Raw genomic sequence first — 14022 nt, 5'->3', positions numbered from 1 at the left:
AAACTTTGGGGATGTCATTATCTAAGAAGAGATAGCATTGCTATCTCACAGCTCCAGCTTTGTCAGTGTCGCTGCGGTTTTCCTCTAGGTTCTTTGGTTTCTTCTCACCTCCTGCTAGCATACAAGTAGGTAAACTAGAGGCTGTAAATCGGCCCGTAAGTGTGAACAAGTTTGTGCATGGTTTCCATCCTTGTGTCCTATTTAGTGTTGTATTCACACCTTCCAGGATTGGCTCCAGATCCACTGCAATCCTAACTCTGACTAAAATGGTGTCCATGTGTGGCTTGTCTCATAGGGTTTATTAAAAAACTCAGTTTGCAAGTCATCTGCTATTTAGCAGATACATGAAGGAAGTCTTTCTTCTGTCTTTATTTTATCTCACACACATGTTTCAACTTATAGACTTCTTATGGACTGGTGTAGAGGAACATGGTGGGTAGGAATGCGATCCACTGATACCCCTTTTCCACCAGAAAGAACCGGGTGCTGGTTCAGAGCTAGCACTGGTGCTGGTTCAAAGTTGGTTCCACTGACGAACCTTCTAAGAACCGGTTTGCATTTCCATCGGTTAGAGAGCCGTCACAGAGCCGAGTCTGACGTCACTGTACACGTGTCACGTGTCCCAGCAACGTTAGCGCAGCAGCGGTAAACACAAACACAACATCAACAATGGCAGATGTTACTTTACTGTTAATGCTCATGACTCTGTGAACCTACATTAGCATCCAAACGCGGCGAATCCAACATGTACGTGCAGATCCATGTAATCTGTATATACGGAGGTTGTAATCGAGAAAGTACATTATTTTATCATTAACACAGAAAAAAGTTAGCCTTAGCATGTAGCTACCTACTATCATGTCTACTGATAATTGGTCATATTGCGGTAAAGTAAAAGTGTATTAAACATTAGTATACTTAAAGTACATTATTAAAGCCGCTAACAGTAGCCCCGCCCACAGCCCCGCCCACAGCCCCTAATGCAAGCGGTTCTTAAGTCTAGACCAGCAACGTTTTGGTGCTACTTAAGAACCACTTTTCCTGGTTCAGAGCCGGTGCTTCGGCTGTCGAAAAAGAAAGAACTGGTTCTAAATTAGGCTCTGAACCAGCACTCAAACTGCCTCGGTGGAAAAGGGGCATGAGAATGCTTTACAGACTTACTTTCATAAGGAATTGTCACTTTGTTGGTGAAGGCCATCTGTTTTCGTCCCCGCAGCATTTTTGCAGCGACTGGGTGAAAATTTCCTGACATTAGCTATCGGGACAGTTGGAAGTAGAAAGGCATTTCTGTCAGGGTGAATTTGAAGTTTACGCTCTGATCAGATGAGAAGGCTTGCATTATAGTCACGGACAGCAAACTGTGGAGTGAACCCTGAGGCTACACACACACAGAAGATGAGTACTGCCTTCCTCAGAATGTCAGAACCTTCAGAAACATGCCAGAATGTACGTACACTTTTCGTCGATTCAGCAACAGATGTGTCACCCCAATGTGCAAAACAGACACACCATACAAACGTTCATGGCTGTATGTGGTAAGGTCACCAGACTCCCTGAAGCTAATCAAGCAATGCTTTGGGTTTGGAGATGTACATGTGTTGCTGAACTACATGGCCATGGGTAAAGAAGATAACACTGCAAAATACATCTATCAAAAACAAAGATCTACTAGTAAAATGAGATACCACACATGTTTACAATACACTTTAGGTGGATAGGTTAATTTACTCTTTAGCCCTTAATTCTGTGTTGTCTTATGAAGCTGTGTGTCTTGATGTAGTACCAGGGTCCTGGGGGATCCTTGTTTCCTTTCACTATGTACTGCATCAGATATATATAAAGTCAAAATTGCAATAAAATCCTCTGACTTCTTCACTTGACTATATGCAAGGTCACAGATTACATGAATTGAGTAGTTTGGAAATGGAACAAAGAAATGATTGGTTGTTGAGAACAATGGTGAAAGGTGACTGGTTGTTAGGAACAATGGTGATTAGTGATTGGTCATTGGGAAATAAAGATGTTCAGTGATTGGTATTTTCGGGAACAATTGTAATCAGTGCCTGGTCAAGTGATTAACTGTGGGGAACAATAGTGATCATTCATTCATTCATTCATTCATTCATTCATTTTCTACCGCTTATCCGAACTACCTCGGGTCACGGGGAGAACATGCAAACTCCACACACACAAGGTGGAGACGGGAATCGAACCCCCAACCCTGCAGGTGTGAGGCAAACGTGCTAACCACTAAGTCACCGTGCCCCCCCCCAATAGTGATCAGAGATTGTGAAATAATGGTGATCACTGATTGGTTGTTGGAAAACAGTAGTGATCTGTGACTGGTTCTTGGGAAACAATAGTAACCAATAGTGAACAGTGGGAATAATGGTGATAAAAATGTTACTAGATTAATCGCTAGGCTCATTTTTAAAAAAGAAAGTTCTCAAAGTGACACTTTTGATTTTCCAAATTAATGAAAAATTATATTTTGTTTAATGTTTTTAAACAAAAAATGTTTTTTAGTAAACCTGCCCATTGTTTGATTTTTGAGTTTTGATTAAGTTGCTACATTGGATAAGTAATTTGGCAAAAATACCTTTTTTACAGAGTTGTTTGTTGATACACACTACAAAGTCTCTGTTGGTAACGGAGGCATAAACCTGATCTATGCACAGTTTTACTCTGTTTGAGAACTGAAATGTGGCACAGTGAACCATCTCGGAGAACTTGCCACAGCTATCTTAAAGTTGCTTTAAGAAACCAAGAGGAAAACCAGCAGTAGTTTCTCTTTTATTACGTTTACATTTACAGCATTTCGCAGACCCCTTATCCAAAGTGACGTATATAAGTGCTTAAATCTCTAACATTGGATACATTAATGCTGGCTCACTAGGTTACATACTTAAGATACCATGAGTTTAAAACATTGTTCAAAATTACAATGAAAAAGTGTCAAAGGTTAGGATAGGGAAAGAAGTGCTAGTTGAAGTGTTTCCTGAATAAGTAGGTCTTCAACCGTCGTTTGAAAATAGTCAGTGACTCAGCAGTCCGGACCCCTAGGGGAAGTTCATTCCACCACCTTGGTGCCAGTACAGAGAAGAGTCTTGTAGTATACTTGCCTCTTACCCTGAGAGATGGTGGGACCAGTCGAGCAGTGCTGGTAGATCGGAGGGTTGCGGGGTGCAGTGCGAGGAGTGATGAGGGCTTTGAGGTAAGACGGAGCTGGTCCATTTTTGGCTTTGTAGGCCAGCATCAGTGTTTTGAATTATTGCTGACTGTTGCTTGTCTCCTTCAGTCGACCCAACAAATCAAATAAACATGATGCTTACTATATCTAGTCATAATGTCATAAACATTCAGCATCAGGGGACAGGTGAACCACCTTCATAGTCACTTTGTGATACAGAGAGACAAGGTGAGCACTCAGCAGGTTGAGTGAAATCAATAAATAAGTTGCCTGCCATGTTTCTCCATCTGCTTCATACATTTGTCAGTACACAGAGAAAGACATGAGAAACATACTTTTAGGAAACTGACAGAATGAGGGATTTATGAGGAACTGGGAATAAATGCTAAGGCTTCTACTGTATATGTAACTTCTGACCAGGAAATTCATGTTCATTTTTATTCATTCTATCCTTCTTTACACTTCTTCAATTATTTCTAAATTTTACTCATTCTTTCAAGCAAGTGTTTCATCCCATACTTACCCTCTTCATGTATAGTGTATCATATACTGTATAATTATCATTAACTCCAAATCATAAATGTTATTTCTACACAAAGTTCCATAAATTTGCTTTCTAACAGCCCTGAAAGCCCTTGACCAAACTAGGACCAAGACAAAACTGCAGACCAGTACATATCATCCTGATGAAAATCAGCACTGCTGTGCCTTATCTGAGATTTTTAATGCAGCTGTATTATCTAGTGTCTTACTAAAAGTCTTTCTGTCAGTGGAGGTCACATTCCCATGTTATGGTTCCAACTCTCACTTTCCTTTCGCTCTGCAACTTTCTCTCCTTATCGATCCGTTCTCTAGCTCTCTAGAGGGTTTTGCCAGGGTTAGCCCGAGCGGGATTTAGCAGCAGTCTTATCGATGTGGCACAGGAGACCGGCTTGGAGCAGATAAACCTCGAATCGAACTGTAATGCCTGCAAGGTGGGTTAAACATTGATTGGGCAAACAGAATGTTTCTGTCTCTCCTGATCCTACAGGACAATCAATAAGTCTCAACTTGCTGCACTGTTGCATCCAAACTGAGTGAGCACGATTTATTTGCAGTGTACTGTTTGATAAATAGGAAACTGCTTTGTATTCTGGAGGGTTCAAATAATCAATAGGGCCTTTCTGACCTTTCAGACCTCCATATACAGTATATAGCGATTGAGGTCAGTGGAGAATGGCCAGATTCAGGTTCAAGCTGCTAGAAAGGATATAGTAACTCGAATAATCACTCTTTACAACCATGGTGAGCATAAAAGCATTTCAGCCTGCACCAAACATTGAACCTTGAGGTGGATGTGCTCCAAAGGCAGATGATCACATCAGCTTTACTCCAGTCAGCCAAAAACAAGAATCTGTACTTTTCCACTGCATTGTGCTTGCAAAGTATTTAAATGAAAAAAAAAAACACTTCTTTTTTTAAAGTTTGACCTCTCCAGGGTACCGAAGCTCCAGGTACATAATTGCCTAAATGACGACACAACTGACTTTTCATTTGCCTTCGTCACTTCATCTGAAGGTAAGAGCAAAAATCAAATTCATAAGCTAGTAAGAGTGTGTAAAATGATGTGAATATACATGACCGTAAAATAGAAGACTTTGTCATATATACGTTGCAGCACAGTGAAATTCTTTCTTCACATATCCCAGCTTTGGAGGTTGGGGTCAAAACACATTGACTGCAATGATACAGCACCCCCTGGAGTAGTGAGGTTTAAGGGCTTTGCTCAAAGGCAGTGCTGGGGCTTGAACCCCAATTTTCCAATCAACAACCCCGAGCCTTAACCACATGAACCCTCACTGCCCCAAGCACTGTTGGATAAATAGTGATGAACTGGAAGCTGCACAACACCACTTAAACCCTACCCAGAGAACACCTTCCCACAAATGACAGAGGGACTGGTAACGGAGGCCAAAGTGACCAACAGTCACTTTGGGGGAGTTAAAGAGTACAGTGGCTGACAGTGGAGTGAGGGTTCTCCGGACAACCAGGACTGTATGGGAAGCATGGCTAAAAAAAAAAAAAAATCATTGAAGAGCATTGAAACTGACCCATGTGTTCTTTTGAGATTTTGTTCTTTAGGCAAGTTTCAAACACTGTGTCGTGTATAATCAAGCCTGTAGCCTAGAATTGCTTGAATCTATGTGGAAGGTGTGTGTTAGGTTTAGCATTAGGTTCAGCTGTACCAGGTGTAATTATGTTTTGTTGATTAATACGAGCGCTTAAAGACCAAACCCATGCAGGTGTCTAATCGTCAATGTACAGGGAAGTGAAAATAATAACATTTCCCCTTTCATTTGTAGTTACTTTTAGAACATATCTGGATGTGTGACATATTTTATCAGATTTTTTATTTCCTTTTTTTATTTCTTTGCATATTAACCATAATATTTACTCCTACAGAAACGTTCCTGTGGTGGTGAAATCATTTATGATGCATGAATCCACCCTGAGGCCATCTGCAGTACCGCACCACTGACAGCAGCATGTTCACTGTTTCTCCAGGTAACTGGAGTCGATCATGGACTAACGATATCTAACAGGATGAGCAGAATGATCACTTTATGCTAATCTGTGACCTATCATAATGTCTGAACAGCCTGCTGTTGCTGATACTAGTTTTGCTGTTGCTGAACCATTATATTAAGGTAGGCAGAGCTTCACTTTATTTTAATAAGTTTATGGTTATCGGATACTGTTTGTGAAGGACTGTTCCTGGTTTTTAGGGATAGGGTTCAGATTGGCCATAACTTTTACCAGAACCGAGCTGTTACTGAAGAGGGGTGAGTGAGAAGCACTGTGTCATATAATAACCCCTGTACGGCCTTTATACACTCTCCAGCCTTCAATAAACCCCATTAAGACACAAGTATCTTTCAGGATGTGGTTTCTTTGATCTTGTGATTCTCATAATAACTCATTTTACTCCACTATTATTAGATATGTGGGGATGTGGTAGCCTAGTTTTTAAGGTGTTGGGCTACCAATCGGAAGGTTGTGAGTTCGATTCCTACGTCCACCAAGCTGCCACTGCTGGGTACCTGAGCAAGGCCCTTAACCCTCAATTGCTCAGTTGTATAAAAATAAAATAAAAAATGTAAGTTGCTCTGGATAAGGGCGTCCGCTAAATGCTGTAAATGAAGTGAAATAAATGAAATATGTGTATGATATATCTTAGTATTCACAGGGATATGAATCAACTTTCGCTGCTGATGTAATTCCATGATTTCAACCAGACCAAGTATCATAACAGATTGATGTCAACGTCATCTTGTCATTGATGCCTACGTCATCTTTGCCACATGAGATGCCACTAATTTGTGTGGTTTGTGTTTTTATATATAGTTTTATTTTGTGGTTTTATAAATGTTTTATCATTTTCACTCACTTGACTCATTGTGAAACAAACCATTCTTTTTATTCAAATAAATGAGGAAGGAAACAAAGCGAATCTGCTCCAAGTTTCCATTTCAATGAAAACAACATAACAGACAAGAGCTCTTTTGAACAGAGGTAAGCTTTTTTCATGTTTTTTATATTTTTTATTCAGTGTGTGGTGCTTACGGCCACAGAAATCTGTTTATAGAGTATTGTGGACATAAAAACGTGATGCTTGTTCCAAATAGTACAGATGCCCTGGACTGCAAGTTTTAAACATTGTAGTGTCATGTCATTATTTTGACTTAATATCTTATTTCATGCTTTTCTCATTATTAAGTAGATCGATTAAATATTCAACACCTCACAATCGATAAATAATCAAAAAATTAACTCTGATGCTCAATGAACATCCTTTCAATGTTCGTCATTTTTATCTGGCTTTATAGTATACAGCTGTGGAGTGACGACAGAATCACATCTGCTGTCATGCAGATGAGTTTTGATTCTCTGAAAGTCCTTGTTTGTGTCATCTCAGGGTCTTGTTTTTATTTTTTTGTCCCTAATTTACTCATCATTCTTATTCAGAATATAATGTTTCCCAGACTGTAAGAAAGCCAAAAGTTGCTTTAGTAAAATTCAGTTCAGAAATATAATCTAATGATGGTTATTACATGCATTTAGGTATCACAGTTAAACTAACCACTAGGACCATTACATTATGAGTCAAAGTTATAAGTTATAAACTTCTGTAAGATGGAAACTTTCCTAACTGTGTACTTTTCCATTAGTATTTTTCATTGATGTAAGTATCATGTATATTGTATTTAACATTCTATAACCATATATTATACCCATGTACTGTATAAAGTATATAAAGTGTAATCCTACTAAATATAATCTGTCTTTAATCTGTCTTTGCAGCCATGCTGATTAGGAAAAGAACATTTTCCGCAGCAGTAACAGGTCTCTTGTTGCTGCTGTCAGGTACGATTTTTTACCTTTTTTTTTTTTAAAATATATGTTAAATTTTTTTAATTAAAATTTGCTGCATTATATTCCTCTGTGCCTGTGTATTGTGTAGTATGGACCAAATTGTTTTAGAAGTAAGAAGAGTGTAAGTGCTTACTATTTTGGGTGTGTGTGTGTTCCAGGAGTTCAGGCTCAGCACAGTGTAACTTTCTCCTCTCAGAGTCTCTGTTTTGTTACTGGATCTACAGTAAAAATCCCCTGTACATTTACACCTTATCACTCCAGAGTCACAGAGAGACAGTGGTATCGAGTCCAGAGCTCTGAAGGAGAACCACAAGACCTGAAAAAAGTTCCAGAATATTCAGGACGTGTGTCTGTAAACACCGGGAGGTCTTACTGTAGTCTGACAGTGAAGAATGTAAGAGTGAGTGACTCTGGAGTTTATAACTTTAGATTTAAAACATGGAGCAGTGACTGGATATCAGCTTCATCTGGAGTTCAACTGACTGTTACAGGTAACACACACATACATACACACACACACACACATTATTGTGTAATATGTAGTATGTATTTACAGTGATTTGGTCCATAATTGTGTGTAGACTTGCAGGTGAAGGTGGATCCTAACACTGTAGGACAGAGAGAAGTGAAAGTGACCTGTAGCTCCACCTGCAGACTCAACACACGCCGTTTCTACTGGTACAGGAATGACCAGAATATCAATTACACAGATGACGCCTCCACTGTACTTTACTCCACCAGTCTATATTATGAAGGCAGCTACTCCTGTAAGGTGTATGAGAGTACACACCGCTCTCCTCCAGTGTGTAAGTGTCAGAGTAAATCTCTGCTGACAGTTTAGCAGTGGACATGATGTACAAATAATTACATTTGTTAAAATGAATGTCACTGTCTAGTGTCAAAACCGATACGCAAATAAAATTAAACTGAACTGAATTGAATAGCGTACACAGATGAAGCGCCGTCATGAGGAGTCAGCTGACTGTTTAAGCTGCTGGACACAAATAAATTGAAATCAGATTTTCCGCCATTATTTTGTTGTGGTGTCGTCACAAGGCATGTTCAGCCAAAGTCAGCTTCGATACATCAAACATAAGAAATATAGAAAGGCTTTAAATATGTCTTTATTGAAAAGAAGAATCCAATATTTGCAATTTATGTCCTTTTCTGAAAAAAATAAAATGATGAAAAAAAAACATTTTGAATATAGTCGCAGCAAAATCAAGCATTTTTAACCACAACAAACAATCAGAGAAAATCTTAGAAATCCTTAAGGGAGTGTTAAGAAGTGTCACCGGGATGTGTGGAGAGAACCCCACAGCTCGTACTTAAAACATTTCAAACATTTTGTTCACCCATTAATGAATTTCTTCAGAAGTGTGGGCTTTGTCTCTTTGTGTGTTTCAGGTGTACTGGGTCAAAAGTGTTGGGGTGTGACTTACACTGCTGAACGTGTGTGTGCTCTGAAAAACACATCAGTTGATCTTTCCTGCTCTTATAAATATCCTGCAGGTCACACAGTGATAAAATCAGTGTGGTTCATTAAAGAGAATTTTTATCTTGAGCCTGAGGATGTGAGAGAGGATGAAGAGTATCAGGGCCGAGTGCAGTACACACAGAGCTCCCAGAATGACTGTAGTCTGAGAATCACTAACCTGAGAGAGAGAGACGCTCAAACATACAGGTTCAGATTATACACTGATGATCATACAGAAAAATACACCGGAGAACCTGGAGTCTCTCTGTCTGTCACAGGTAATGCTTCATGAGAAACTTTTAAGTTAACTATAAGACTATTCTACATTTGAAAATAAGACCAAACCATGTTTATTGTTTGCAGATCTGAAGGTTACAGTATCAGACTGGTACAGCTTGAATAAGAAGCTGAGCTGCATCACCACCTGCACTCTGTCTAACAAACCCACTTACATCTGGTACAAGAACGGACAGCGTGTTACTGACCAGGACACAAATGAACTGGATATCAGCAGTGAGGATGGAGGCAGCTTCTCCTGTGCTGTAAGAGGACATGAGGAACTTCGCTCTCCTGCTGTCTGTAAGAACTCACTTTAAACTTCACTCACTCTGTCATTGTCTCACAGGCAGCTTTTGTTAGATTTAATATTGAAATACAATAACATTGATATAAAAAAAAAACTGCAAGGTTGCCATGATTGGCTCTTTAAACAACGTCCTTAACCCTTGATCCTAAATGTCAATAAGCCCAAATAATAATATACATCATGAGCAGTTGTAATGCATAATTCTATGCGATAACATTTCCCTCTTACACAAGAAGAGTGCTTTGTTATATCAATATTGTATCATGCTAGGCTCTAAAGCAAAAACCAATGGAGGAGCACATTCAGAAATTACTTTCCCTAGGGTTCATCCAGCCGTCCACCTCACAAGCATTAGTGGGGATATCCTTTGAGAGGAAGAATGATGGAAACCTTTGTGCTTGTATAGATTACCTGATCCACAAGATCATCCCTACCCACTGCTTCTCATAAATATTTCTTTTTAATCACTGTATGCATTAATTCCAAGTTGGTCCAGCACAAAGCGGCGGCACTTACTGCCCTTGCATTGGGTCAGATTTGTTGGTTGGAACCTTTCAAAGACTACCTAGCTATGACATCCTTTTTATTGCAGAGGTAGATGTCTCAGATGTGGGCATGGGGCATGCTGGTAACAACCAAAAGCCATACCAACAACACATTTGCCCAGTTTTCCAATTGTCTCATTCCAGTTAACAGAAGTATGTTGTGGGTAATACAGTGAATAAAGCAATCATAGAGGAATAGAGACAATGGTTGGAGGGGGCCAAACACCAGTTCCTGGTTGGGGCAGATCATGAGAACTTGATGTATATTCAAGACACCTAACATCTTATATTGAATCAGATCAAATGGACATTGGCTTTGACAAGAAAGACTTATCATCCTACCTTAGGGAATATCCTTTACTTTTCTTTGCTTATCCTTTGCTTTTAATCACCAGATAACCCAAACTGCTAATTACAAGAGGTGATTAGGACCCACCGTCCTTCCGAGGCAGAATGTGTGGTTTTCTACTAAAGATCTACAGTACCTCTGCACGTATATTCCAAGAAATTACCTTCTGAAAATGTTGGACCCTTTCAGGGTGTTAAAATTAAAATTAAGCCAGTCTATTATGGATTACAGCCGGTAGATCAGTGCTGGGAAGTGGTAGCTCAGTGGTTATACTGTGGTACTAATGCTCAGAAGGTTATGAGTTTGAATCCCAGGTACACCACTGCTGGGCCCCTTGAGCAAGGCCCTTAATCCTCAATTGCTAAGTTGCACAAAAAATTAACTAAATATAAGTCACTGGGGATATGGGTGTCTGCCAAATGCCATAAATTTACAGTTCCTCAAATCCAGGAGGATCAACCCCACATTCAAAGTCTTGAGCATCCCATACCAACTGAGTCCCATACCTGATTGACGGGGACCCAGTTCCAAGGAGTTCATCATTCAGCAACATCCCTTGTATAGGTCAGATCTCCCTCCTTTATTGGCCACCTTTATGTCTTTTTCCATGGCCTCATCAAAAAGCAGCTTGATGCTGCAGAACATCTGGCTCTCCTACACCTCTCAATTCAATTAGGAGCTATACTCAGAAGGTGCCACTAGGCACCTCTTCCTTCACCAATAGAGTCCTTTCATGTGTGTGTTAAATACATCTCCACTTATTTCCATCTCACACATGAACTGAGGTTAATTTTCCTGCCAGCAAAGTGACATCCCACATCTCCAAAGTTAGTTTTCATTGCAAGAGTCTGTCTTAAATTGTCCATTACATGACTGTTACCCAAGATATCATACCTCACTTTTTTAAGCTTTCAGTGGGGTCTATTCAATTCCTCTTCACCATAATACTCTTATTCCCAAACAGGATGGGGTACATAACACCTGATATAGGTATGTTATTGTGTCTAAATTATAGATAAATTGTCTAATGTAATTAATATGTAGGGGGACACGGTGGCTTAGTGGTTAGCACGATTGCCTCACACCTCCAGGGTTGGGGGTTCAATTCCCGCCTCCACCTTGTGTGTGTGGAGTTTGCATGTTCTCCCTGTGCCTCGGGGGTTTCCTCCGGGTACTCCGGTTTCCTCCCCAGTCCAAAGACATGCATGGTAGGTTGATTGGAATCTCTGGAATATTGTCTGTAGTGTGTGATTGCGTGAGTCAATGAGAGTGTGTGTGTGCCCTGTGATGGGTTGGCAGATGGGTAGGTAGTTCGGATAAGTGGTAAAAATGAATGAATGAATTAATTAATTAATATGTAATTCTTTATCATTTTCCAATCAGATTCCCCTAAAAACACCACAGCCGTGTTTCTTCCCTCTGGAGACACAGTAGAGGGGGATTCAGTGACTCTGAGCTGTAGCAGTGATGCAAACCCTCCTGTTCTCACCTACTCCTGGTTTAAACAGAGTTCAGCTGCAGACACACTGCTGATAACAGACCAGAATTACAGCATCAGTGAGATCAGCTCCCAGCACAGAGGACTGTACTACTGCACTGTTCACAACCAGCTGGGACACCACAAATCTACACCAAAACTCTTGGATGTGTTATGTAGGTACCAAAGTTTTTAGTTATTTTTGCTTCATACCAATGTTCCTACAGTATGTATGTTATGTAAGTGTCATGCCTTGATTTAAATGCATTCATGCTACATATTATGTGAAAATACTTGTTAGTGTGGCATGCACTAAACCTTTCAGTAATGCAGCTCAGCCTTGCAGCACATAAGGTCCAGACTAAAAAAGCCCTGACACAAAGAATTAAATCACTTTTGCTTGCTTACAATCTACCATACCATACTCTATTCTGTTTCATGTTGGCATATGAGTTCTCCAGCAGTGCAGGTGCCACTATTAATATTTGATGATAATTTCCACAACTATAGGAAGAGGATAGATGCTCCACAAAGTTAGCCATTTTGAAATGATTTGGCTTTGGCACATGGGGGCACGGTGGCTTAGTGGTTAGCACGTTCGCCTCACACCTCCAGGGTTGGGGGTTCGATTCCCGCCTCCACCTTGTGTGTGTGGAGTTTGCATGTTCTCCCCGTGCCTCGGGGGTTTCCTCCGGGTACTCCGGTTTCCTCCCCCGGTCCAAAGACATGCATGGTAGGTTGATTGGCATCTCTGGAAAAATTGTCCGTAGTCTGTGATTGCGTGAGTGAATGAGAGTGTGTGTGTGCCCTTCGATGGGTTGGCACTTCGTCCAGGGTGTATCCTGCCTTGATGCCCAATGACGCCTGAGATAGGCACAGGCTCCCCGTGACCCGAGGTAGTTCGGATAAGCGGTAGAAAATGAGTGAGTGAGAGAGTGGCTTTGGCACATACTGTAGTGTGTTCACCGTATTGTCGTGTGCACTACTTAGCAAGCAAACCTCCCTGCAGTTTCTCCACATTAACGCATTAAAGGTCTTGATATACTTCTGGAGGATTAGATGTTCATATGGATTCACATCACAGCCACAGACTCTGCAGAGGTATCACTGGCAGTGTCACACGATGGCAGCTATGTGAAATCCGACAAGCACAATATATGACAAACTCCTGATCAGAACATTTGTCTACACAGCTACAATAAAACCACAGACACAGTATGCAAGCTTGTGTATTTGTGAGGTTGTTTTCTGATATGTATTTCATATTATAATCTATCCAATTAGATTCCCCTAAAAACACCACAGCAGTGGTTCTTTCCTCTGGAGACACAGTAGAGGGGGATTCAGTGACTCTGAGCTGTAGCAGTGATGCAAACCCTCCTGTTCTCACCTACTCCTGGTTTAAACAGAGTTCAGCTGCAGACACACTGCTGATAACAGGCCAGAATTACAGCATCAGTAACATCAGCTCCCAGCACACAGGACTGTACTACTGCACTGCTCACAACCAGCTGGGACACCACAACTCTACACCAACACACCTGGATGTGTTCTGTAGGTACCACTGTTTTTATTTATTTTTGCTAAATTTAATACATTCGTTGTCTAATCAACCGCCATTTCTAATCAGACCCACCACGAAAACTATCTGTGACCATCATTCCATTCATGTCTGGTGATATGGTCACTTTGTTGTGCACAAGTGACTCCAACCCCAACAGCTCTTATACATGGTACAGGAAAACAAAAGAAGGTGTGAAATTGATCCAAAATGGTACCACGTTACCTTTATCCTCAAGAGAAGATGGATTTCACTACTGTACAGCAAGGAATAGATTTGGATCATCTAATTCATCAGAATGGCCAGATACATCAGGTAGTCGCTTCTCACAAGTATGCAATGTTTTGTATGATGGGATCATACATTACTTTTTCTTTTCTCCATTCAAGACCACGTTTCAGATATTGTCTAACATGTGGATTGT

General features: G+C 40.5%; 2 protein-coding genes across 2 annotated transcripts; both read left to right on the top strand.

Annotated features, from left to right (window-relative positions):
- The first annotated feature begins 6722 nt into the window (after positions 1-6722).
- Positions 6723-8444, top strand: LOC132838492 (sialoadhesin-like). Its single transcript, XM_060858818.1, has 4 exons — positions 6723-6742; positions 7532-7594; positions 7762-8094; positions 8185-8444. Exons 2-4 carry the CDS (start codon positions 7534-7536, stop codon positions 8442-8444), a joined length of 654 nt encoding a protein of 217 aa, XP_060714801.1. The 5' UTR covers positions 6723-6742; positions 7532-7533.
- Positions 8445-8902: 458 nt separating this feature from the next.
- Positions 8903-12233, top strand: LOC132838491 (B-cell receptor CD22-like). The gene is made up of 4 exons (XM_060858817.1): positions 8903-8927; positions 9011-9238; positions 9444-9659; positions 11944-12233. The coding sequence occupies exons 1-4, from the start codon at positions 8903-8905 to the stop codon at positions 12231-12233; spliced, it is 759 nt and encodes a 252-aa protein (XP_060714800.1).
- Positions 12234-14022: the final 1789 nt, after the last annotated feature.

This window comes from Tachysurus vachellii, chromosome 23 (assembly GCF_030014155.1).
Source record: "Tachysurus vachellii isolate PV-2020 chromosome 23, HZAU_Pvac_v1, whole genome shotgun sequence".
NCBI classification, from domain to species: Eukaryota; Metazoa; Chordata; class Actinopteri; order Siluriformes; family Bagridae; genus Tachysurus; species Tachysurus vachellii.
Note: the sequence above shows the minus strand (reverse complement) of the source record. Positions and strands in the feature narration are given on the sequence as shown.

Excerpts from the sequence above, each read along its gene's own strand:
- LOC132838492 (XM_060858818.1), top strand. The coding sequence starts at position 7,534 with ATGCTGATTAGGAAAAGAACATTTTCCGCAGCAGTAACAGGTCTCTTG. Across the intron at positions 7,595-7,761 it reads TCTCTTGTTGCTGCTGTCAG|GAGTTCAGGCTCAGCACAGT; the intron begins GTACGATTTTTT and ends TGTGTGTTCCAG. Across the intron at positions 8,095-8,184 it reads AGTTCAACTGACTGTTACAG|ACTTGCAGGTGAAGGTGGAT; the intron begins GTAACACACACA and ends AATTGTGTGTAG.
- LOC132838491 (XM_060858817.1), top strand. The coding sequence starts at position 8,903 with ATGTGTGGAGAGAACCCCACAGCTC. Across the intron at positions 8,928-9,010 it reads TGGAGAGAACCCCACAGCTC|GTGTACTGGGTCAAAAGTGT; the intron begins GTACTTAAAACA and ends TGTGTGTTTCAG. Across the intron at positions 9,660-11,943 it reads ACTTCGCTCTCCTGCTGTCT|ATTCCCCTAAAAACACCACA; the intron begins GTAAGAACTCAC and ends TTTTCCAATCAG.